Here is a 24,339-nt window from a genome sequence, read left to right as displayed (position 1 = left end):
TGTTGTACTTACAAACATTGAATATTGAAGACAGAAAAACATGCAATACAAGTGCCCTTTGTAAATCTGACATTTCTTAAATAGTTGAGCTACACATTCCTATGACAGAACTGTTATCATCACTTGTTGCAGATATGTTAATAATTAAGACTGTCATATCATGTCTAGCTGTAACTATTTGTATCGCTGAAATATGAGAATTATTTACTTTGCATTTTATTCTGCTTGAAATAGGAACAATTGAGTGTGGAAATGAGGATATCAACTCTTTGATCGTGGCCCGAGATGACCCCATCCAGGTTCTGTCAGGCTTGACTGTACAACATGTTGATCTGGATGCATCCTATTACATCACAAATAATTCACATCCGCCTAAAGTTGTTATCAGTGTGGACAGACATACATCTATCCTTAAAGCCATTTACCCAACTGGAGAACTTAAACACAATAGCTTAAAGGCTCATCTCTCCCTCCAGGCCAATCATTGGCTGCTCAATGTCACCGGGGAGCTTTTGTTTTTTCCATGTAAGCAAACTCTTACAAATTTTCCATGTATGGTATGAGAATGTATGAGAAAAAGTGTCTGTTATATATAATAAATGTTTGAAAACAGGAGTCTGTTAGAGACATTAAATTTTTGAGAAAAGGAAAAGATAAAAAAATGAAAAAATTTAAAATGTACCTATACCTTTGAGAATGTTTGGTAATTATATAATTTTAAGTTGATTGGGAAATGATATCACAGGCCACTGTCAGTAAAACCTAGAACTAAAGTTTTGGCCATATGTTATAATGATTTTACTTATTTTATTATTTTTATTTATCTTTAGCAGAATTTTTACTTTTCTCAGGTAATACTTAAAATGTTTAGGGGGGGGGGAGTTGCCAGGCTTTTATCTTTCTATATATTTTTGCAGTTCTTTTAATTTTTAGAGGTTTGCCTATAAAGAGGCACCACATGCCTAGTGCTGTGCTGATGTTCCATTGAAGCTGACTAATTTGCTATTCCATTATTGTTGTTTGAGTGATAAATATGATTCAGGCATTAGAAAGTATCATGTCTTTAACATTTGCGGATTAAATGTTGGTGTATATTCTGTAAGATACAATTTAACAAGAAAAGCTGTTTGGTGATTTAAGTACAGTACTTAGATCTACTTTAATTATATTTCCTGAATGTATGGAATTTCATTTATTTTTATATGTACAGCAAAAGTTGAAGCATATATTATGATATCTTTTCATCTGTTACCTATTTTATTTCCACATTAAAAAAATTGTTGTACTCCATCTACATTTACCAAATTTTGCAGATGGCTTGCACTTGAGGCAGGAAAGAACCTTATTGAATTGAAGGTTGAAAGGTCAGAGGTCAAGGTAAAATATATATGACTGAAAAAGGAAAAATAGTTTTCACATATTAACATTAGTTCTAAATTTCAGACCAAGATCAAACAATGGCTCGCTCTTGGGGTAATGAAGAAGTCTATTGTGTTTGAGGTTAAAAGATCTAGGTCACTATGAAGAATGGTTTCTGTAAAATAACAATAGTTCTGCATCACTCTGGTCTCTGAGATGTGTAAGCAGTCTGATGTACTTTCCTGCATGTGAAAAGAGGTGACTGATGGAGGTAGGAGCCACAGTGGTTCAGTGGTTAGCATGCTGGACTCAGTGGAATGGTATCATGTTTGAATCCTACCATTGGATGAGCCAAAGTCAGCTATTGTAATGTTTTCTTGGGCAAGGCACTTTACTCCAGTTGCCACTGTTTTTGTTGCTCTTCCATTAAACACCTAACCAAATTACACCAAACCAACAAAACATCACAGTTCTGGGCCAAATACTGTGGTTGGCTATTTGTAGTAATGAAGTAGCCTATTGATTTGGGGTCAGAGGGTCAAAGGTGAAAATAAATGTGGCTGAAAAATGGATTCTACGTGAAAATTCCACTTCTTGACAGTGTAGTTTCACCAAAAGTTGTGTTGTCACACACTTTGTTAAGAAAGCAGCCTATTTAATTTGGTGTCAAAGGTTAAAGGTCAAAGTCACTGTGAGTCAAAGCAGAAGCGTTTTGCACATTAACTTTTGTTTCAGAGTAAGTTCCTTGACTTGTACTTAAGGTATGAAAGAAACTTATTTATTTTGTAGTCTAATGGTGAAAGGTCAACTTAATGGTAAGTCTTATAAGAAAATAATGGTCTCTGCAGAGTAATTTTAGTTCAGATCTGCATACCTTGATGAAAGGTCCAGCTGATAGAGACTTAATGGTCAACCATGCCCATCTAGTGGCTGCATAGGGTCCATCTAGTGGCTACATAGGGTCCATCTAGTGGCTACATAGGGACTATTAAACACGGGGGTGTATTGTTAAACATTAAAGGGATACAGCATATGTGTAATCAAACTTTTAGTTATTCCAGTCATAACTCAGTAAATTCAAACCAGAGTACACTTGTGTTCAAACACTTCTTGTTTATGGATTCACCATAAGTCTGATGAAAGGGTGTCTTCAGACACATGCATGCTTATAGATACAATGTGAGTCTGATGAAAGACTGTTCAAACACTTGCTTGTTTATATATGTACTTGTGAGTCTGATGATAAAGTCTGTTCAGATGCTTATTTATATTCTGTGAGCTTGATGGAGTCTGTTTACAAAACTGCTTGTTTTTGAATACACTGAGTCTGATGAAAGAATGTGTTCAAACACATGCATGTTTATGGATACACTTTGAGTCTGCTGAAAGAGTGTGTCCAAACACATGCATGTTTATGAATACACTTTGAGTCTGGTTAAAGACTGTTCAGAAACTTGCTTGCTTATAGATACACTGCAAGTCTGATGAAAGAGTGTGTCCAAACACATGCATGTTTATGGATACACTTTGAATCTGGTTAAAAGACTGTTCAAAAACTTGCATGTTTATTAGATAGCAAGTCTGATGAAAGAGTGTGTCCAAACACATGCTTGCCTATAGATACACTGTAAGTCTGATGAAAGAGTGTGTTCAAACACATGCATGTTTATAGATACAGTGTGTGTCTGATGAAAGAGTGTGCCCAAACACATGCATGTTTATGGATACACTGTGAGTTTGATCAAAGAGTGTGTACAAACACATGCATGTTTATAGATACACTGTGATTTTGATCAAAGATTGTGTCCAAACACATGCATGTTTATGGATACACTGTGATTCTGATCAAAGAGTGTGTCCAAATACATGCATGTTTATAGATACACTGTGAGTTTGATCAAAGAGTGTGTCCAAACACATGCATGTTTATGGATACACTGTGGGTCTGATCAAAGAGTGTGTCCAAACACATGCATGTTTATAGATAAACTGTGAGTCTGATCAAAGAGTGTGTCCAAACACATGCATGTTTATAGATACACTGTGAGTCTGATCAAAGAGTGTGTCCAAACACATGCATGTTTATAGATACACTGTGAGTCTGATTAAAGAGTGTGTCCAAACATGCATGTTTATAGATACACTGTGAGTCTGATCAAAGAGTGTCCAAACACATGCATGTTTATGGATACACTGTGAGTCTGATCAAAGAGTGTGTCCAAACACATGCATGTTTATAGATAAACTGTGAGTCTGATCAAAGAGTGTGTCCAAACACATGCATGTTTATAGATACACTGTGAGTCTGATTAAAGAGTGTGTCCAAACATGCATGTTTATAGATACACTGTGAGTCTGATCAAAGAGTGTCCAAACACATGCATGTTTATGGATACACTGTGAGTCTGATCAAAGAGTGTGTCCAAACACATGCATGTTTATAGATACACCATGAGTCTGATCAAAGAGTGTGTCCAAACACATGCATGTTTATGGATACACTGTGAGTCTGATCAAAGAGTGTGTCCAATCTTGTCCATTCGATATAAATACATCCTGCCACAAAGTGGAGAAACTGTCGGTAAGATATATGTGCACTAGTGGATCTGCTGTGTTTATGTTAATGATTATGTAATTGTGATCAGAGAAAAATTTGCTGTTAAGAGTTTCAACCATGTTTGGTTCTCTCTTCAGCTATATTTCATCTAATTTGTTACATTCATTTGTCTTGTCTTCTGTTTTTATGTTGATAACCCCTGCTGTTTTTAAGTAATTAGTTCTGGAAAGGTCATCTTGGGTTACCACATTGTATCCATCACAATCGTGGTTAAGGTACACGTGTCTCATTTTTCAAATAAATTTTGGTTTACATGTAAGGCTTAACACAACATAAGACCAACCTAAGTTAATTGGACTTTGTAATTCCATTAATACATACGTACTTAAACAATATTTTCAGTGTTTTGATCTCTTTCCCCATTGTATTTAAATTCATGCATGATGCATCACATTGTTAATTTATGTCTCTGCATTGTCTTAATGTATGTCTCTACATTGTCCTAATGTATGTCTCTACATTATCCTAATGTATGTCTCTACATTGTCCTAATGTATATCTCTACATTGTTTTAATGTATGCCTCTACATTGTCCTAATGTATGTCTCTACATTGTCCTAATGTATGTCTCTACTTTGTTTTAATGTATGTCTCTACTTTGTTTTAATGTATATCTCTACATTGTCCTAATTTATGTCTCTACATTGTTTTAATGTATGTCTCTACATTGTCCTAATGTATGCCTCTACATTGTCCTAATATATGTCTCTACATTGTCCTAATGTATGTCTCTACATTGTCCTAATGTATGTCTCTGCTTTGTTTTAATGTATGGCTCTACATTGTCCTAATGTATGTCTCTACATTATCCTAATGTATGTCTCTACATTGTCCTAATGTATGTCTCTACTTTGTTTTAATGTATGTCTCTACATTGTCCTAATGTATGCCTCTACATTGTCCTAATGTATGTCTCTACATTGTCCTTTGAGTACAATATAGGTTAAACAAACAAACATCTTCCTTCTTGCAATAAGGAGAGTTAGAAGACAGGAACATGTTCCTGATTAATTCTTTGTTTACCATTGTTTATGCACAGAGGTGTATTATACATGTATATCACACAGTGCTAATACATGTGTGTGTATAGCACATGGTACATATGAACAGTTGAGTTTCATGTGTGAAAATAATTAAACATTGTATATTACTATTATTTTATTATCATTGTCATCTTTCAGTAATTTTATTTAAAAAGAACAGAGAACAGTCATTTACCTTGTGCATGTACAAGCAGGTGAGTTTGGCATGGAACGTGTAATACAATATTGTTATTATTGTTCTATATGAGTTAGAAACATTTATTTCAGACAACAGTTGGGACAGTCTACTGGGAAGTGTGGCTTCAAGATGTAATTTTTAGAACACTCACCCATACTGCCTCACATGTTCAAAGTGTCCACATAAAAAACATTGAATTTTGTGTACTGTAAGAAGACTAGTTCTTGAGCACAGAAGAGCTTTCCAGCATGCTGCCCCTCTCGAGAGGGATTTGGTGTACTCACTATTCACCTTGTACTCAGAGTAGTGTGTTGCTCCCTCTTATAGGGAGGTGGAACACTGCACAAGTTGTTGCTCTACAATTACGGAGCATGAAAGCATGTTGCTCCCTCCATAGTTGAGGTGATAAAATGGCTCAATTGTCCTGCCATTACCTCCTCAACAGGTCACATCAAATTGGAGGCTAGAGGTTTCAGATCATCAAGGACTGACAATCCTGTCTTCCCATTCCTAACCACATAGTGTGCCGATGACCTCTCAGATGCCCAATCAATCCTGATTCAGAGTATGCTTGTCATTGATGATGTCTCCTCTATCCTCCAACAAGAGTTCAAGGTAGAAGCAGCACCACCAACACCTCCTACTAGGCTCATGCCTTTCTCTCAGTTGGATGATGCAAGTTTAGGTCTGGTCTTTTGAGAAGGTGATAAATCAAGTTGACCACCTACTATCCTTTGGCTTGTGCCCTAACCATCTGCACACAGTTCAAGACCAAGAATATCCTTTCCATTTTGGAGACTATCTCTACCACAACTCGATCAGACCTTTTGCTTCTTCCTAATTCCTCCATGATCCTTGGCTGGTCTGTTTCCTTCCATGACCAAGAGGCATCAGTTCTCTACTGCCAGTTACTGAGTATACATTCCCCAAAGTGGCCTGCTAAAACTCCCCAAATGGACTCTGTTTCAAGCAAAGAAAGAGTAAAATGGGAGCTTGGGCACACCTTCCCATCAAAACAATTGAAACTGTGGAACAGAAGCCATAGCTTCATATGCTGACATCGTCTGATGTACATAATTTATTATGGTGAGAGAACTCATTTAGAATCCATCCAGTTTTTAAAATGCCTGCATAAAATGACCAAGATGTTCAGACGTGCTTTCTCTTGTGATGGCATTATTGTTGGAATTTCTGTGTCTTTGCTGTGACATTGCTTTGACTCTTCAAAGGTCATGCTCAACCAATGGTAACAACCTTGTAAGGCACACTTGATTTTAAATTGAGATGCTTTCAGGAGACTCGTGCCTACAGTGGCTTCTCAAGACTAGCTGCCCTCTCTCAAACATTCCTGTACATGCTTGTCTATGCCTCTTTTTAGAGCCATGGATGAGAATCACAGACAGTGGTTGGGTCCTTTCCATCATGAGTGAGGGTTACCAATTCCAGTCAAAGAACAACCTCTTATATCAAGGAGCCCCATTTTCTTTCATCAGTCCAATCTTTTGAAATTAAGGCAGTGCAAACTGTTTAGACCGGGGCAGTTGAGAAGATCCAGAATGATCAGTCTCCCACCTTCTCTTCCCAAATCTTCCTGGTTGCCAAAAAAGGGAAAAGTTACCATTATACTGTATTTTTGATATGTCCCCTTTTCTTCTAGAGAAACCTTTCAAGATGGGGACCATGTACTCAGTCCAGAATGCATTTCATCAGTTAAGATTGGGTTGTCTCCATTGATCCTCAGGGTACTTATTTGTACATCCTGATATTTCATCTATAATTCAAATACCTCTGGTTTTGCTTAGACCAGGAACCTTTCAATTACAGCTCCTGCCATTTGTAATTCTTCCACACCCAGGATCTTGTTATGGGAGTAGTAGTGGCATACCTCCGATTACTGGGAACACTGATTCTCCAGTATTTTTATGATTGGCTGATCCACAATGTTCAGGTTCAGTCCCTTCATTGGGTTCTGTTCCATTCTTGGTCTCTAGTAACTTGATTGAGTCTTCTGCCCAACCTTGAGAAGTCTGAACTTCTTCTAACCTAGACAGATCAAATTCTGGCACCTTTAGAGGTGCTGCAAGCAAAGGCATCCATAAACTGCTCACCATTATTTGTTCCTGTTCGGAACCTTGAATGCCACTGCCAACATGGTTCTCATAGGATGACTCCATATGCGACCTTCACAGTTTCGCCTTCTTGCAAGTGGAAACTACAAAGAGATTCTCTTTCAATTTCAATAACTTTTGGACCAATGGTTCTTCATTATTTACACTGGTGAATGAATTGAGACAGATACCTGTCAGGGGACCCCATGCATACAAGCAAGCCCCACTCCTGTTTTCCAGTGTATAAGATTCCATCAGTAACCTAGAGCTGAAAGCAGTATCCCTAGTGTTGCAAAGGTGCTTCAAGAGAGTAATGGGTCAATTTGTCATGGTCTCCTCAGATAGCTTGTCCATTATAGAGTATCTCAGACATCAGTGAGGAATACATACTCCTCCTCTTTGCATGGAGGTCTGGAACCTCCTCCACTGATCCACCTTGAAGAATACCACCCTCCAAGTCCCATACATTTTGGGGAAAAGAACATGTTAGTGGACAGCCCTCCCATGAATGGCAAAGTCATGTTAACAAGATCATCTCTTCACCACAACATAACACACTGTGGGGAAGATTTCTGGTAGACCTGTTTGCAACAAGGCTCATCCCTTCTGTGTATCTCCTGTCTCAGATCATGGTGTGAGAGCAGTATATGCCTTCAGTCTTCATTGGGATCAGCTATTCTGATATGCCTTCCCACTGTTCCATATGTTACCTTAATTCTGCATGGGTCAGAATTCCTGCTTCTCAGACTTGTCTCATCACACCACTGTAGCACCAGCAATCATAACCATCTAGACTTTTTTATCAATTGACCCAAGTTTCTAACTTGCAGGAGGGATCTTCTGTTCTAACACGGGGGATACTTCCTCCACAATAGCCCACAGATTTCCACCTTTACACTTGGCTTATCTGAAGTGATCTCTCTGCCGGAGCAAGTTTTCAAGCCAGGTTGCCAGCTGCATCTTCAAGCCAGGTGAGCTTCTATATACATTATCTATGATGCCAGGTGGAAAATCTTCTCTAACTGTTACAGTAGGAAACATGCTGATCCTAGCTGTTTTGTCTGTTCTATTTCTGATTTCCTTTTGTTACTGTTTAAGAACAGAAGATGTTCAGTATTTGCTATCAGGGCTATAGAGCTGTAATTCCCAACATGCTTACATTCTCTCAGGGCATAGCAATTGGTTCTGATTCACACCTTGCCAATATTATTAAGTATTTTAAGCTACAGAGACCTATCTCATGCTCCCATATGCCCATATGGAATCTTTCTTGTGTTTTTATGGTCATTGAACAAAACTACCGATGAACCTTTGAGAGAGAGCAGCCTCCTTTCAGGCCCTGACACTAAAAACAGTGTTTCTTTACTCCCTTTAGCACACAGCAAGATTCACACCTTGCCAATATTATTAAATATTTTAAGCTACAGAGACATATATCATGCTCCCATATGCCCATATGGAATCTTTCTTGTGTTTTTATGGTCTTTGAACAAAAATATCAATGAACCTTTGAGAGCAGCCTCCTTTCAGGCCCTGACACTAAAAACAGTGTTTCTTTACTCACTTTAGCACACAGCAAGATTCATACCTTGTCAACAGACTTAGGCTGTATCCAGGAAACATGTTTCCATTTCTCTCCTTTGTCAACCAGAAATTTTAGGCAAAAAACAGTTACTTTCTGTAGCTCCATTATCTACATAGTATCCAAGTCTCAGTTGAATCAGTGATGGAGATGTTCAAGAAAGACTCTTATGCCTAATTAGGGCACTGTGTTTCAATCTTAATAAAGGCCATGTGGTCTGAATCATTGCTGCCTCATGAACCTATCTCAATCACTTTTCATTGAGGACATCATGAAGGCAGCATTTGATGTTCCCATGCAACCTTCTCTGGGCAAGAAGTCACTGTTCTGACCATCATGGGTCCTTAGCACAATAAACACAGGATTTGTTTCTCTGGCGCCCATAGTTGCAAACACCTTGTCACCCTGGCAGACATCAACAATGTGTAAAATGGATTTCTCCCTCTAATGGTGAATAATGTGCATTTTTCTGTTTTTGCTCAGTTTTATAGCATCATCCTACCCACTTATCTGACAATTCAACTAAGTAATTATGATGGGTAATGTATTGCTGCTATTAAAAACATTTTTTGAGAGGGGTGTAAAAAATAATTTTAAATATGCAATACTTATCCATCGCTATTATCGAATGCTTGCCTCCCAACCTGCTTTGATGTCCTGGCATACTGTTATGTATGAGACAGAGAACTGTTTCTCTGCAGGAACAGCAGATACATGAGAGCACCTGTGTCTTGCTGACAGTTTATCCACTCCATGGGAGGATGTATTCACATCAAACTGACAAGATTTTTTGACACAAGAAAGTATTAAGCTAAGTAATTGTGATGGGTAAATATTGCATAATTCAAATTATTTTTATCCCCCATAAAACTATATTTCAGTGCCAGTTTGTGTCAATGCATATATTACAACTTTACAAGTCTTATCCAATATGCAGACACATTTCATACCAGAATTCAGGCATGTATGACACCGGCATTCAAGCATGTATGCACACACATGCACACTAACACTCAGGCATGTGTGACATCAGCATCCAGGCATGCATGACATTGGCATTCAGGCATGCATGACACCAGAATTCAGGCATGCATGCACACACACATACACACTAGCATTCAGGCATTATGCACACACACATGCATACTAGCATTCAGGCATGTATGCACACACACATACACACTAGCATTTAGGCATTTATGATACCAGAATTCAGGCATTCATGACATCTATGCACACCAACATGCAGACCAGCGTTCAGACATATATGCACACACATGCACAGCTGCATTCAGGCTTGCATGTAGACCAGCATTCAGATATGCATGTGCACACCTGCATACTTACATACTTGCTGACACCAGTAGCTGAATATATTATGACCTCTTCCTGATGTACAATTATGAATTTATAGATGTGTTGATGTATCTTTTACAGGTGTGGTAAATATCAACATATCTGACCCATTCTACAAAAGTAGTACACTGTACCAGTATGAGTTGGCAGTAAATGGTACACCCATGTTTTCCATCAACTTTTCCATAGCTACTGGGGATCTACCCACCGTGTCCAAGAGCTTTTTAATCAGAGTTCAGGATAGAGTGTCAACTCATCACCTTATAGCACACAGGCCTGCCCCAGATGTGAAAGCCATACGAGCCATTGAACAGAGTCATGGTAACATATCTTCTGAAATTGAAAGTCAGTTTTCTAAATCAGTTGATATTGTTACAATTTTTGTCTTTGTCTAGGTAAAATAATGAAACTTAAAAAGGGAATTTTCCATTGTATTCAACAGAGCATAGCAGTTCTCCTTAATATTTTGCTATAAATGTTAGTGTGCTGATAAACTGGCTAAATCAAGTGTGCATTCAGTCTGGCATTAGACTGGCTTTATCAAGTGTGCATACTGTATATCAAATAAAGGAAGAAAAATTTCATTATATATAGTTTAACAGGGATGAAATTAGGGAAAGAGACCAAAATATATTGCCCATATGATTAGGTGGCCATAATATATCATTTGCTAAGGCAGGTATCAAAACATGTAATCTCAAAATGCTGACTAAAGTGGTATGAAGTGGATAAAATAGCACTTTAGGAACTGTCTGCATCATGCGAAAATAAGGATTTTTAAAGTACATTTGCTTGATATAAAATTAGGTTATTATGCTTGATTTCCTAAGAACCTTAATTGGTACTAAATCTCTCTAAATTTAAATGTATACTGCTGTGGAAGGATCTATTTCACAGCAAGGGTATTCTATTACTAGTGTTTAGAATAGATGCTGTGGAAGGATCTATTTAACAGCAAGGGTATTCTAGTACTAGTTTTTAGAATAGATGCTGTAGAAGGCTCTATTTAACAGCAAGGGTATTCCAGTACTAGTGTTTAGAATAGATGCTGTGGAAGGATCTATTCAGCAGCAAGGATATTCTAGTACTTGTGTTTAGAATAGATGCTTTGGAAGGATGTATTTAACAGCAAGGGTATTCCAGTACTAGTGTTTGGAATAGATGCTGTGGAAGGATCTATTTAGCAGCAAGGGTATTCTAGTACTAGTGTTTAGAATAGATGCTGTAGAAGGTTCTATTTAACAGCAAGGGTATTCTTTTACTAGTGTTTAGAATAGATGCTTTGGAAGGATCTATTTAACAGCAAGGGTGTTCCAGTACTTGTGTTTAGAATAGATGCTTTGGAAGGATCTATTTAGCAGCAAGGATATTCTTGTACTTGTGTTTAGACTAGATGCTTTGGAAGGATGTATTTAACAGCAAGGGTATTCTAGTACTAGTGTTTAGAATAGATGCTGTAGAAGGCTCTATTTAACAGCAAGGGTATTCTTTTACTAGTGTTTAGAATAGATGCTTTGGAAGGATCTATTTAACAGCAAGGGTGTTCCAGTACTTGTGTTTAGAATAGATGCTTTGGAAGGATCTATTTAGCAGCAAGGATATTCTAGTACTTGTGTTTAGAATAGATGCTTTGGAAGGATGTATTTAACAGCAAGGGTATTCTAGTACTAGTGTTTAGAATAGATACTGTAGAAGGCTCTATTTAACAGCAAGGGTATTCTTTTACTAGTGTTTAGAATAGATGCTTTGGAAGGATCTATTTAACAGCAAGGGTATTCCAGTACTTGTGTTTAGAATAGATGCTTTGGAAGGATCTATTTAACAGCAAGGGTAGTCTAGTACTAGTGTTTAGAATAGATGCATTTGCTGATAGCTAACCTGCTTACAGTCATTGATATATTTTTGCATGCATTCTTTTCTTTTTATCTCCTGCTGATAATTAGTCAAAAAAAGATTATTATTAAGTAATGGCACTATTATTAATTAATGGCACCCAACTAAGATTGTGGTGATATTGATGCCCATTAATCTAAAACTTTAAGGAAATTTACTGAACTGTAACCCAGGTTATCTAATAGTCTGGACTTATCAGTAGTGTTATGTATATTTAATTTATATTGTGTGCTTCACATTTGTCCATGATAGAGGGTAGAGTTTTTGCCTACCTGACTATTGTTTTGATTTGCCTACTTGACTTCTGTCATGATTATATATAGTAAACAATTTACTAAACTTTAAGTTCAAGCCTAGCATTGCTTAAGAGTTAAAGAAATTCTCCATTAGTTTTTTTCAGAAAATATATTACATCACAGTCAAGTGAGGTGTGTATATATAGAGGTTTGATATAAAAAGATTTCATTCATGTTGCATATCAGTTTTTGGGAATCTATGATCAGAGTTTATAGCTGTGTTCAGATATAATTTTAGAAGAATTATTTATTTATTCATTGGAATTTCAAAATGCTGATTGACTTTTTGGACTAAAACACTGTTGGGATTATTGAGATCTCATTCCCAGACATACTGGATTGTATCATTGTGGTACAACAACACATTCAGTACTGATGGCACTTCAAAATAAATTAAAGACTATGGGTACAGCATCACATTCCAGACTATTGGTATATCAATGCATTCAGAATTATTGCAATTTATTTGGAACATTCAATACTTTTGAACTTGTGATAGAACAATGAATATTTGGAACTTAATTCACAATATGTACTGTAAGTTTCTCTTAAATTTTCACTTTGTAACTTAGAGAAATAAATTGTTTGTTGAATTTTAATTAAATTTTTGGCTACACTTTCTTTCTGTTACTTATTTTAAAACCTAGAGTTGTAACAGTACCATTTTTCAGAATTTTCTATACTAACATTTTGATTTGTTGCACCCTTTCAAAGGTTTGTGTGACATATTTGATTTTACAATATAATTGTTTTATATTAAATGAGATTATTGCAGTTTGATTCACAGACTTCATTCTGTACAATACTACTGATCGACCTTGTATTGAAGCTGCTTCAGGAAAGAATGTTTTTTTTCTTATGTCCAGTCATCAAATACAGGGTTAGCTGAGCATTGAGTTTCTGCTTCCACTTTCCCAGTGTCCAAACTTGGACTTCATCTCTGATCCATGTTCTGTCAGAAACTAGTACTGTAAAACCTGTCTTGACAGACCACCCATCTGCCAATTAAACCTGTCTTGACAGACCACCCATCTGCCAATTAAACCTGTCTTCACAGACCACCCATCTGCCAATTAAACATGTCTTTAGAAACTGCCCCTTTTGCCAATAAAATGTGGTCATGCAAGACCGTATGTCTTTTATAATAAATCTGTGCAGTTTTCTACATTGAAATTCAACTGGGTTGTAGAAGGAAAAGCAACCAGAATTAGTCAGGGCTGTTCCATCTAAACATACATGGTACCCAGGGAAGGTAGATTAAAATATATGCCAGGGTACTTTGATTTCATAGATGTCATATTAAAATGATAACAAAATCCTAAATTGCATCTATGGATGAGTACCCCACATTGAAAGTGCCTTCCCTGGGTCCCATGCATGTTTTAATGGAACAGCCCTCAACCAATTTTTTTTTATTTACAGATCTTGTTTGTTTAAGTATTACATGCATTCATATATTTAAAAGAAAGTTATATACTATTAAAATAAGTCAGCCATTATTATTTTTGTTTGAAGTTCATGCATAGTCCGTTAGCTTTATGAAACCTCACTGAATTTTAGGAATACACATACAAATGTGTAAGCAGCCTCACTGAATCATCTCAAGAATACACATACAAATGTGTATGCAGCCTCACTGAATCATCTCAAGAATACACATACAAATGTGTATGCAGCCTCACTGAATCATCTCAAGAATACACATATAAATGTGTATGCAGCCTCACTGCATCATCTCAAGAATACACATACAAATGTGTAAGCAGCCTCACTGAATCATCTCAAGAATACACATACAAATGTGTATGCAGCCTCACTGAATCATCTCAAGAATACACATACAAATGTGTATGCAGCCTCACTGAATCATCTCAAGAATACACATACAAATGTGTATGCAGCCTCACTGAATCATCTCAAGAATACACATACAAATGTGTATGCAGCCTCACTGAATCATCTCAAGAATACACATACTGATGTGTATACAACCTCACTGAATCATCTCAAGAATACACATACAGATGTATATACAGCCTCGTTTCATCTCAAGCACTCTTTCTTTCTGGGTCCTTGGCCACACTTTGGAGTGGGTTTTATAGCATTTATGCCAAGGGAAGCTGGCCAAAGTTAACTTCATGTATATCTTTGTGCATTCTTAGTTAAGTTTTTGTATTTTTGTACACTGCTGTTACATCTGTAAATGTAGCCAGAGGATGATGAGTAAGTACTACAATGATCCCAGCTTATTTCAGACTAGATAATTGTGTGCACCTCTGTTAGTACCACACCCTTGCAATAAGAGAAAGCCACTTTAATGCCATTTTTCATCACATGACACATAAATATACAAGGGGATAAGTATATTTGGTGGAGGATGAACCACCTACCCATAGGAACATGCTGGCAAGCATTCTCACATACACACATCGGCCCAGCCAAGACTTGAACCCACAGAGATGAGTGAAATGTCAGTGATCTGTAAAGGCCAGTTCCTTAGACCACATGGCCACCCAGGGCCTCTGTCAGGGTGTGTGTGTATGTATGTATGTATGTATGTTTACATTGTCAGAATCATGATGTATTTTTCCATATTTTTTCATACTGCATGACACATGTGCTTAAAATAGTATAGTGTATTAGGAACTACTTTGTAAACAAACAATTTATGCTCATTTAGTAATGCTTTAACTTTTGGTTTATTACATTTGTTTGTGGATGAACTAAACAAGCTGTTTCATCTATTTGAATGTAGAGATAATAAAGTTAATAATGTGGATGAGTTAAATGAGAGACTGGAAATACCATTCTGATCATTTAAACAGTTATTTAGGAGAAATATTAACTTTTCACAAATAGAACAGTTCAGACTATGACCAATGCTCTCTAGGGTCTATAGAAATAGCATAGAAAAGCATATTGAGGTTAACGGCTATCACATATCTATCAGAGATGTACCATTTTAAGAGTCAGTCAAAACAACTAAAGTTGAGAAAAAAATGCAACTGAAGATAGGAAACTCAGAGCCAATATGTCAAGATGATGAAAAATTAATATTTCCACTGTCTAAATAAACATTTACACAACAGCTGCTTTGATATTTTCCCAGTTTAACTGTTTTGATTCATTGTTAGGCTAGTGATAGAAGACATACACTATATGATAGAGGTCATAGCTTGGGTCCCTCCAACAGCGAGCATGCAAGTGACAGGGTAAAACATATGTCTTTTTTAGCTGATAATAAGAATGGTCATAAACATACTTCAGTAGGAAAACAAGATGAGTATGTAATAAAAGGGTTACTGCATTTGTTTGCGAAAATATGAACTCATTTTTTCTGACTAATACTTCACACCTAAAGGTCGTGCAGTATTACTCATATATATATATATATATATAATCCATACAAAGTCATATATAATTTCTGTAGCCTATCAGCACAATACTAGCTATAAGATAAGATAAAATTCTTTATTTCAGACTACACAGTCCATACATATAAATTAAAATATAGATATACAGTAAAAGTATTTTAAACATTAAAAGATCATAGAAATCTTATGTCCAAGTATACAGACACAGGTACAACAATGGACTGTGTCCTGCATTGTTAAGAAGCAAATTATGTAGCACATTTAAAGAGTAATTTGTTTCATCTACTTATAATATGAGAATCTAAATGAATCTCATAGTTCCACAGAGATTTCAAGATACAATTCTTACTATTAGATATTCATGTCATCATTGAGAATATATACCTTCTCATTACTTCATCAAAACTGAATACATTATAATTTACAAACATGTTCGAAGCACTGTTCCATCTTGGAAGGCTTAATAGAAAACAAAGACTATTATTTTAACCAATAGCTAGTTTTCTTTTCATACATTCGCTAATGTTTGTCCACAGTGGAGGACAATACATGATGCAGCAATAAGATTTGAATAAGAAGTGTGTTCTTTCAGCATTGAACATCCCCATCTGCTCATATTGAAGTAATCTCACACTATCTGAGATCCAACATGCAATAGCAGGACAAATAGAAGTGAAATGTCCAGGATCAGAATTTTTATATGTGTAATTAGGAAATTTCACTTTGGCTATGCAACCATGTTGAACTCAGTAATTTCTATTTTCAGAGGAGTCATCTTTAGATGGCAGGGAGAGAAGTATGTCCATACCAAATCCACCCCATTTTTCCATCATGTTCATTGCTTCTGTCAGTGGTGCCATATGCCTCTTGCTTTTTATTATGATGGTCGGTGTAGTGTTGGAACAAGGTACTCTCTCTCTCTCTCTCTCTCTCACACACACACACACACACACACACACACACATGAGGTCCAGTGAAATTCATCTGCAGAATTAGGCTCATTCAGTGAAATAATATAACCAAAAATATTTTTCATTTACAGCAAGAGTTACAGAAGACTAGAAACTGACAAAAGAATTATAAAGAACTTAAAAGGGTTTTTGCATTTCTTTTGCTACTGTGTCTGTGCCAAGAAAAAAAAGTATTTAGACACCTTGATGAGGCTAGAGTAGGAGATTGAAATCTTTCACTTGTTCTACAATGCCACTTACTAAGCAAACCCTCTGAAATAGTGTACAGTAGGGTAATTATAATGATCTACTTCATAGCAGAGATATCGTAATGATACACTGTACAGCATATTAGTTATATAGATACACTGCACATCAGATAATTTGCAGTGATACATTGTACAACATGTTAATTATACTAAGACAATGTACAGCTCAAATTGTAATGGTATATTGTATAGCAGGTTAATTATAATGTTAAGCAGATAAATTGTAATGGTACACTGTACAGCAGGGTAATTACAATATACTGTACATCATGTTAGTTATAATGATACACTGTACAGCAAGGTAATTTGATACTGTACAGCAGTTAGTGTTGTGATACACTATTCAATGGGTTAATTGCAATAATATACTGTACAGCAGATAAATTATAGTGTACAGCAGATTAGTGACAATGATATACTGTGCTGCAGATAAATTGTACAATACAGCAAGTTAATTATGCAGAGCAGATAATTGTAATGCTATACAAAAATAGCAAGTTAATTATAATGATATACTGTATAGTAGATAAATTGTAATGATACACAATACAGCAAGTTAATTATAATGATATAATACATGGCAGATAAATTGTAATGCTATACAATACAGCAAGTTAATTATAATGATATACTGTATAGTAGATAAATTGTAATGCTACACAATACAGCAAGTTAATTATAATGATATAATACATGGCAGATAAATTGTAATGCTACACAATACAGCAAGTTAATTATGCAGAGCAGATAATTGTAATGTTATATAAAAATAGCAAGTTAACAATAATGATATACTGTATAGCAGATAAATTGTAATGCTACACAATACAGCAAGTTAATTATAATGATATAATACATGGCAGATAAATTGTAATGCTGTACAATACAGCAAGTTGATTATAATGATATACTACATAACAGATAAATTGTAACTTTGCAACAGGGAATATATAATTACTCACAGGGAAATTTTGATTGGTCACAGATTTAATCAAAATGTATTATGCATGAATTTAATTGTGGCCAAAGTTTTACCATTTTGTGAAACTTTAAGAAAACCACACCACAACAAAACAGGCCCCCATTTGATTTATTGAGAATGCTTTGGAGATTTGCATTCATAACATACATGATAGAACTATGTAAAACAAATTATTTGTGTCCAGAATGATAGTTTCTTGGGGATTAAGTAATAAATAAATTAAGTGGTTTCATGACCAATAAACATAATTCATTACTTGCTTTCACTGCAAGAGACTTCTAATTAATGCAAATTATGCAACAGTAATGACAGATCAAAGATTTGTTGATGCCTTGCACCTCCACAGATGCGATTGTGATTAGTTTGAAAAATGGGAAGTTGTACTGTTGTCTACTGCTCAAAATTTCTAACCAGCCAACCTAAACTGTGGAATATTTTCTCAAATCGTTTTACATTTGGTTTGTAACTTGGACATATATGATTGTCCAGGAAAAAGGTATTCAGTATGTGTACATTTGGCCACTATTCTGATAGGCTGGTCAAGCATGACAGATTATTTTATGAACAATTTGGTGCTTGCAACTAAATCATTTACATGTTGATTTCCTCGAGTTCTGATCTGTTTTGTCTACCATATTGTCTGGATGGTCACAAGTTTGTACATTTTTGTAAGATAGGGGGAAATAATTTCAAAATTGATGCAGAATTCACCAGTAGGTGTTTGGAAGTTTACATTCACTACTTGTCATGTATATTCTTTGTTCCAAGTTTTCAAATTTTTGATAAATTTTAACTGTAATCATACTCCAGGACCACATGATTGAAGTTAAAGTACAGTTTCAGTGAATAAACCAAGAATCTTTATTGTAGATAGCAGGAGGATGGGGAATAACATGAAATACTAAATGAATACCCTCAGTGGGCAAAGAAGTCACTGTTCTGACCATCATGGGTCCTGATGACAGCCTGGTGACAAATTTATACAGTAGAGAGGAGCACTAACAAAGCTGCTCTCTGCTCCCTGAATAAGAACACTTTCACTAGAAGAAGATTTCTCATATGAAGGAAAAGTACATGACAATAAAAGACTCTGAGAAGTTCCCATATCCCATAATATTTTATTAGGGATTGAAATAGAGCATTTGGAATAGCTGTCTAAAAGCTGTATATAGGAAGAGATAGGGATTTCTGGTCAGATTTATGAAAAGTTTGATTCCTAAAAGTTGTGCCACACTGAGATTTGGAAGTGCTCGAATGAACATGAGATGAGGTTTTTTCTCCAAAAACTGCTGGGAGGAAGACATTGACAAATGAAATTTTGTGAGTCAAGAAATAATCATCAGCTGTATGAGCAGCATTCTGTAAAGTTTTGACTTTCTGCCATCAAGGTAGGTCTTAACATCACAATGGATGCAATCCTTGAACTCTTCAATGACTATGAGCTCTCTGCAGTTATCATAATCTTGATCAATTTTCTTGGCTGTTCTTTTTCCCTTGCAAAATTAACATGGATCTATCCAGTTCCTTTTTTTAAATTCTTAACCTTTGTTGGTATGCCTCAGGTACTAGCTCATAAGCGTTTTTGATACATTGTTTAGCCACATCATACCAACAGTGAAGTTAACGAGCTTTGCCAATTAGTACAGTTTGTAATAGTAAAGTCCGTTGTTCTTTTGGCTATTTAAAATTCCCAGCAGTTTACTCAAAATGAGGAAAGTATTGATCTACTTCATTTTCTTTAAAAGTGGTTACTGACCTAATATTTCTAGTAACATCAAAACCTGAACTTGTGTGTAAACTTTAGGGGTGGGGTTGATTTCCACTTGCCAGTTCTAATTCTTTGTCTAAATTGCATTTATTTTTCTTCTTTCTGCATTTTCATTTCTCTTATTTCAGCATTTGCATTTCTGTTTCTTCTTTATCTCTTTCTCTCTTCATCTGTATTTGCCTCTATTCTTTTTATCTTTACATTTGCATTTGCCTCTCTCTCTCTCTTTCTCTCTGCAATTGTATTTTTTTTTCTTTCTTGATTTTGGATTGCCACATTTTTGGTTTTTGAAACTATGCTTTCTTAAGTCTATTTCCATCTGTTTTTTTAATTTCATTTTTTTTCCTTGATTTCATTTCAGAGCCAGATATAAACTTACGAATAAAACCCAAAGCATTTTTATTTCTTGCTTCATTAAAGATCATTTCTGGCAAGCTGAAGCAATTCATCCTTTTCAGGAATTCTAACATTTCCTGAGTAGGATATAAAATAAAGTTCCCCACTTTAGATGACATTGTGAAAGCTTGTTGGTTTCACTAAATATTTCTCAAATATGTGAAATTAAAATACCTGGGACAAAAAAATATTTTGAAACCATGTGAATTTAAATTTTCAAAAACAAATTTAAGTTTTATTAAATATTTTAAATAATTTTGTATCCCAGATAAGCATGCCCTTTCTGTTGTGACTCTATGGTCTTAACCTAAGTAACAGAAAAGAGCACAAACTACAAACATGTTTGAAAATTAAACAGAGTTTATTTCCCTAGAATACAATGTAAAATTTAAATAGAACTTACAGTATTGTGAATTAAATCCCAATTAATCCTAAATGTTCTATCACAAGTTCAGAAGTTTAGAGAATTCCAAATGAATTTCAGTAGCATGCTAAATCAGTTCCAATTTTTAATGTGCTGATGTGCCAGTCATCCCAAATGTGTTAATGTGCCAACAGTCATAATGTATAACAATGATATAATCCAAAATGTCCTTGAATTAATTCAGAATAATTAAAAATAGTGATTTAGTCCTAAATCAATGAGCACTTCATAATTCCACTGAATTATTTAAATAAATAAATCCTCTCAGCTGAATATAGATAGTATTGGTTCCACTACGACTGATGTTAAGATATGGAATAAATAATATGTTTACTTCCAACTTATATACAGACTGTCACCTGACTTATGACACAACAAAATGCCCTGAACTAAGGTAAATTTCAATGGATTTTTCCATTAAAATCTAAACTAATTTTGTTTTTAGAAAATTGTAAGGTCAGAATCAAGACTGTATTTAGAACTCAAGCCTAATAAATAGGTTTACCTCCAAATAATAATAATCTCTAACTTCATTGGTAAAGGAACAGCCAGACAAATATAATCCTACCCACAAGAACAAACAGCCAGATGAATAATCCCTATCTACAGGAACAAAGAAACAGATAAATATATCCCTATCTACAAGAACAAACAGCCAGATAAATATATCCCTATCTACAAGAACAAACAGCCAGATAAATATATCCCTATCCACCAGGACAAAGTGTAAAAAAATATTAAAAATAGAATTGAGTGTATTCAATTCATCCATATGTCTCATTTGGATGCATACTTTGTGTTTCTCATTTCCATGCTAAGGAGTGAGTGTATCATGTTTTTGACCATACAAGTTTGAGATTAATACAGATACATGTGTCTGTATTGTGTAGCAAGATGATGATGGTTGTTATATGTAGCAAGATGATGATGGTTGTTTTGTGTAGCAAGATGATGATGGTTGTTATGTGTAGCAAGATGATGATATTTGTTATTTGTAGCAAGTTGATTTTCATTATGTGTAGCAAGTTGATTATGGTTGTTATGTGTAGCAAGATGATGATGGTTGTTATGTGTAGTGTATATGGTTTCTATACATGCTGCAGAGGAGCAGAAACAGTGTCATTTTAAGTTAGATTGCTGAATAATACAGGTTGATTTATTCATGGCTCAATGAATAATACAGGTTGATTTATTTGGGGCTGAATGAATAATACAGGTTGATTTTTTCAGGGCTCAGTGAATAATACAGGTTAATTTATTTGGGGCTCAATGAATAATACAGGTTGATTTATTCAGGGCTCAATGAATAATACAGGTTGATTTATTCAGGGCTCAATGAATAATTAGGTTGATTTATTCAGGGTTCAATGAACAATCAGGTTGATTTATTCAGGGCTCAGTGAATAATCAGTTGATTTATTCAGGGCTCAATGAATAATACAGGTTGATTTATTCAAGACTCAATGAATAATACAGGTTGATTTATTCAGGGCTCAGTGAATAACCAGGTTGATTTATTCAGGGCTCAATGAATAATGCAGGTTGATTTATTCAGGGCTCATTGAATAATACAGGTTGATTTATTCAAGACTCAATGAATAATACAGGTTGATTTATTCAGGGCTCAATGAATAATCAGGTTGATTTATTCAGGGCTAAATGAATAATACAGGTTGATTTATTCAAGACTCAATGAATAATACATGTTGATTTATTCAGGGCTCAATGAATAATACAGGTTGATTTATTCAGGGCTCAATGAATAATACAGGTTGATTTATTCAAGACTCAGTGAATAATACAGGTTGATTTATTCAGGGCTCAATGAATAATTAATCAGGTTGATTTATTCAGGGCTAAATGAATAATACAGGTTGATTTATTCAAGACTCAATGAATAATCAGGTTGATTTATTCAGGGCTCAGTGAATAATACAGGTTGATTTATTCAAGACTCAATGAATAATCAGGTTGATTTATTCGGGGCTCAGTGAATAATACAGGTTGATTTATTCAGGCTCAATGAATAATCAGGTTGATTTATTCAGGGCTCAATGAATAATCAGGTTGATTTATTCAGGCTTAATGAATAATACAGGTTGATTTATTCAGGCTCAATGAATAATCAGGTTGATTTATTCAGGGCTCAATGAATAATACAGATTGATTTATTCAGGGCTCAATAAATAATCAGGTTGATTTATTCAGGGCTCAATGAATAATACAGGTTGATTTATTCAGGGCTCAATGAATAATACAGGTTGATTTATTCAGGGCTCAGTGAATAATACAGGTTGATTTATTCAGGGCTCAATGAATAATCAGATTGATTTATTCAAGACTCAATGAATAATCAGGCTGATTTATTCAGGGCTCAGTGAATGATACAGGTTGATTTATTCGGGGCTCAGTGAATAATACAGGTTGATTTATTCAGGGCTCAATGAATAATCAGGTTGATTTATTCAGGGCTCAGTGAATAATCAGGTTGATTTATTCGGGGCTTAATGAATAATACAGGTTGATTTATTCAGGTTCAATGAATAATCAGGTTGATTTATTCAGGGCTCAATGAATAATACAGATTGATTTATTCAGGGCTCAATAAATAATCAGGTTGATTTATTCAGGGCTCAGTGAATGATCAGGCTGATTTATTCAGAGCTTAATGAATAATCAGGTTGATTTATTCAGGCTCAGTGAATAAAACAGGTTGATTTATTCACGCTCAGTGAATAATCAGGTTGATTTATTCAGGGCTCAGTGAATAATACAGGTTGATTTATTCAGGGCTCAGTGAATAATACAGGTTGATTTATTCGGGGCTCAATGAATAATCAGGTTGATTTATTCAAGACTCAATGAATAATACAGGTTGATTTATTCAGGGCTCAATAAATAATCAGGTTGATTTATTCAGGGCTCAATGAATAATACAGGTTGATTTATTCAGGGCTCAATGAATAATCCAGGTTGATTTATTCAGGGCTCAATGAATGATCAGGTTGATTTATTCAGGGCTCAGTGAATAATCAGGTTGATTTATTCAGGGCTCAATGAATAATACAGGTTGATTTATTCAGGGCTCAATGAATAATCCAGGTTGATTTATTCAAGACTCAATGAATAATACAGGTTGATTTATTCAGGGCACAATGAATAATCAGGTTGATTTATTCAGGGCTCAGTGAATAATACAGGTTGATTTATTCAGGGCTCAATAAATAATCAGGTTGATTTATTCAGGGCTCAATGAATAATACAGGTTGATTTATTCAGGGCTCAATGAATAATCCAGGTTGATTTATTCAGGGCTCAATGAATGATCAGGTTGATTTATTCAGGGCTCAGTGAATAATCAGGTTGATTTATTCAGGGCTCAATGAATAATACAGGTTGATTTATTCAAGACTCAATGAATAATCAGGCTGATTTATTCAGGGCTCAGTGAATGATACAGGTTGATTTATTTGGGGCTTAATGAATAATACAGGTTGATTTATTCAGGTTCAATGAATAATCAGGTTGATTTATTCAGGGCTCAATGAATAATACAGATTGATTTATTCAGGGCTCAATAAATAATCAGGTTGATTTATTCAGGGCTCAGTGAATGATCAGGCTGATTTATTCAGAGCTTAATGAATAATCAGGTTGATTTATTCAGGCTCAGTGAATAAAACAGGTTGATTTATTCACGCTCAGTGAATAATCAGGTTGATTTATTCAGGGCTCAGTGAATAA

The 24,339-nt window shown here is 35.2% G+C and overlaps 1 protein-coding gene across 1 annotated transcript in view; it reads left to right on the top strand.

The window, feature by feature from the left end:
* Positions 1 to 24,339, top strand: part of LOC149798861 (uncharacterized) — a 194,550-nt gene that overhangs the window by 125,641 nt on the left and 44,570 nt on the right. The window contains exons 20-22 of the mRNA XM_089957773.1: positions 235 to 525; positions 10,325 to 10,564; positions 16,573 to 16,713. Coding sequence (XP_089813899.1) covers positions 235 to 525; positions 10,325 to 10,564; positions 16,573 to 16,713 — 672 coding nt within the window. The remainder of the gene's footprint in view (positions 1 to 234; positions 526 to 10,324; positions 10,565 to 16,572; positions 16,714 to 24,339) is intronic.

This window comes from Sinohyriopsis cumingii, chromosome 5, assembly GCF_028554795.1.
Source record: "Sinohyriopsis cumingii isolate HCF-2022 chromosome 5, ASM2855479v2, whole genome shotgun sequence".
NCBI lineage: Eukaryota > Metazoa > Mollusca > Bivalvia > Unionida > Unionidae > Sinohyriopsis > Sinohyriopsis cumingii.
This window is presented reverse-complemented; position numbering and strand designations above follow the sequence as displayed.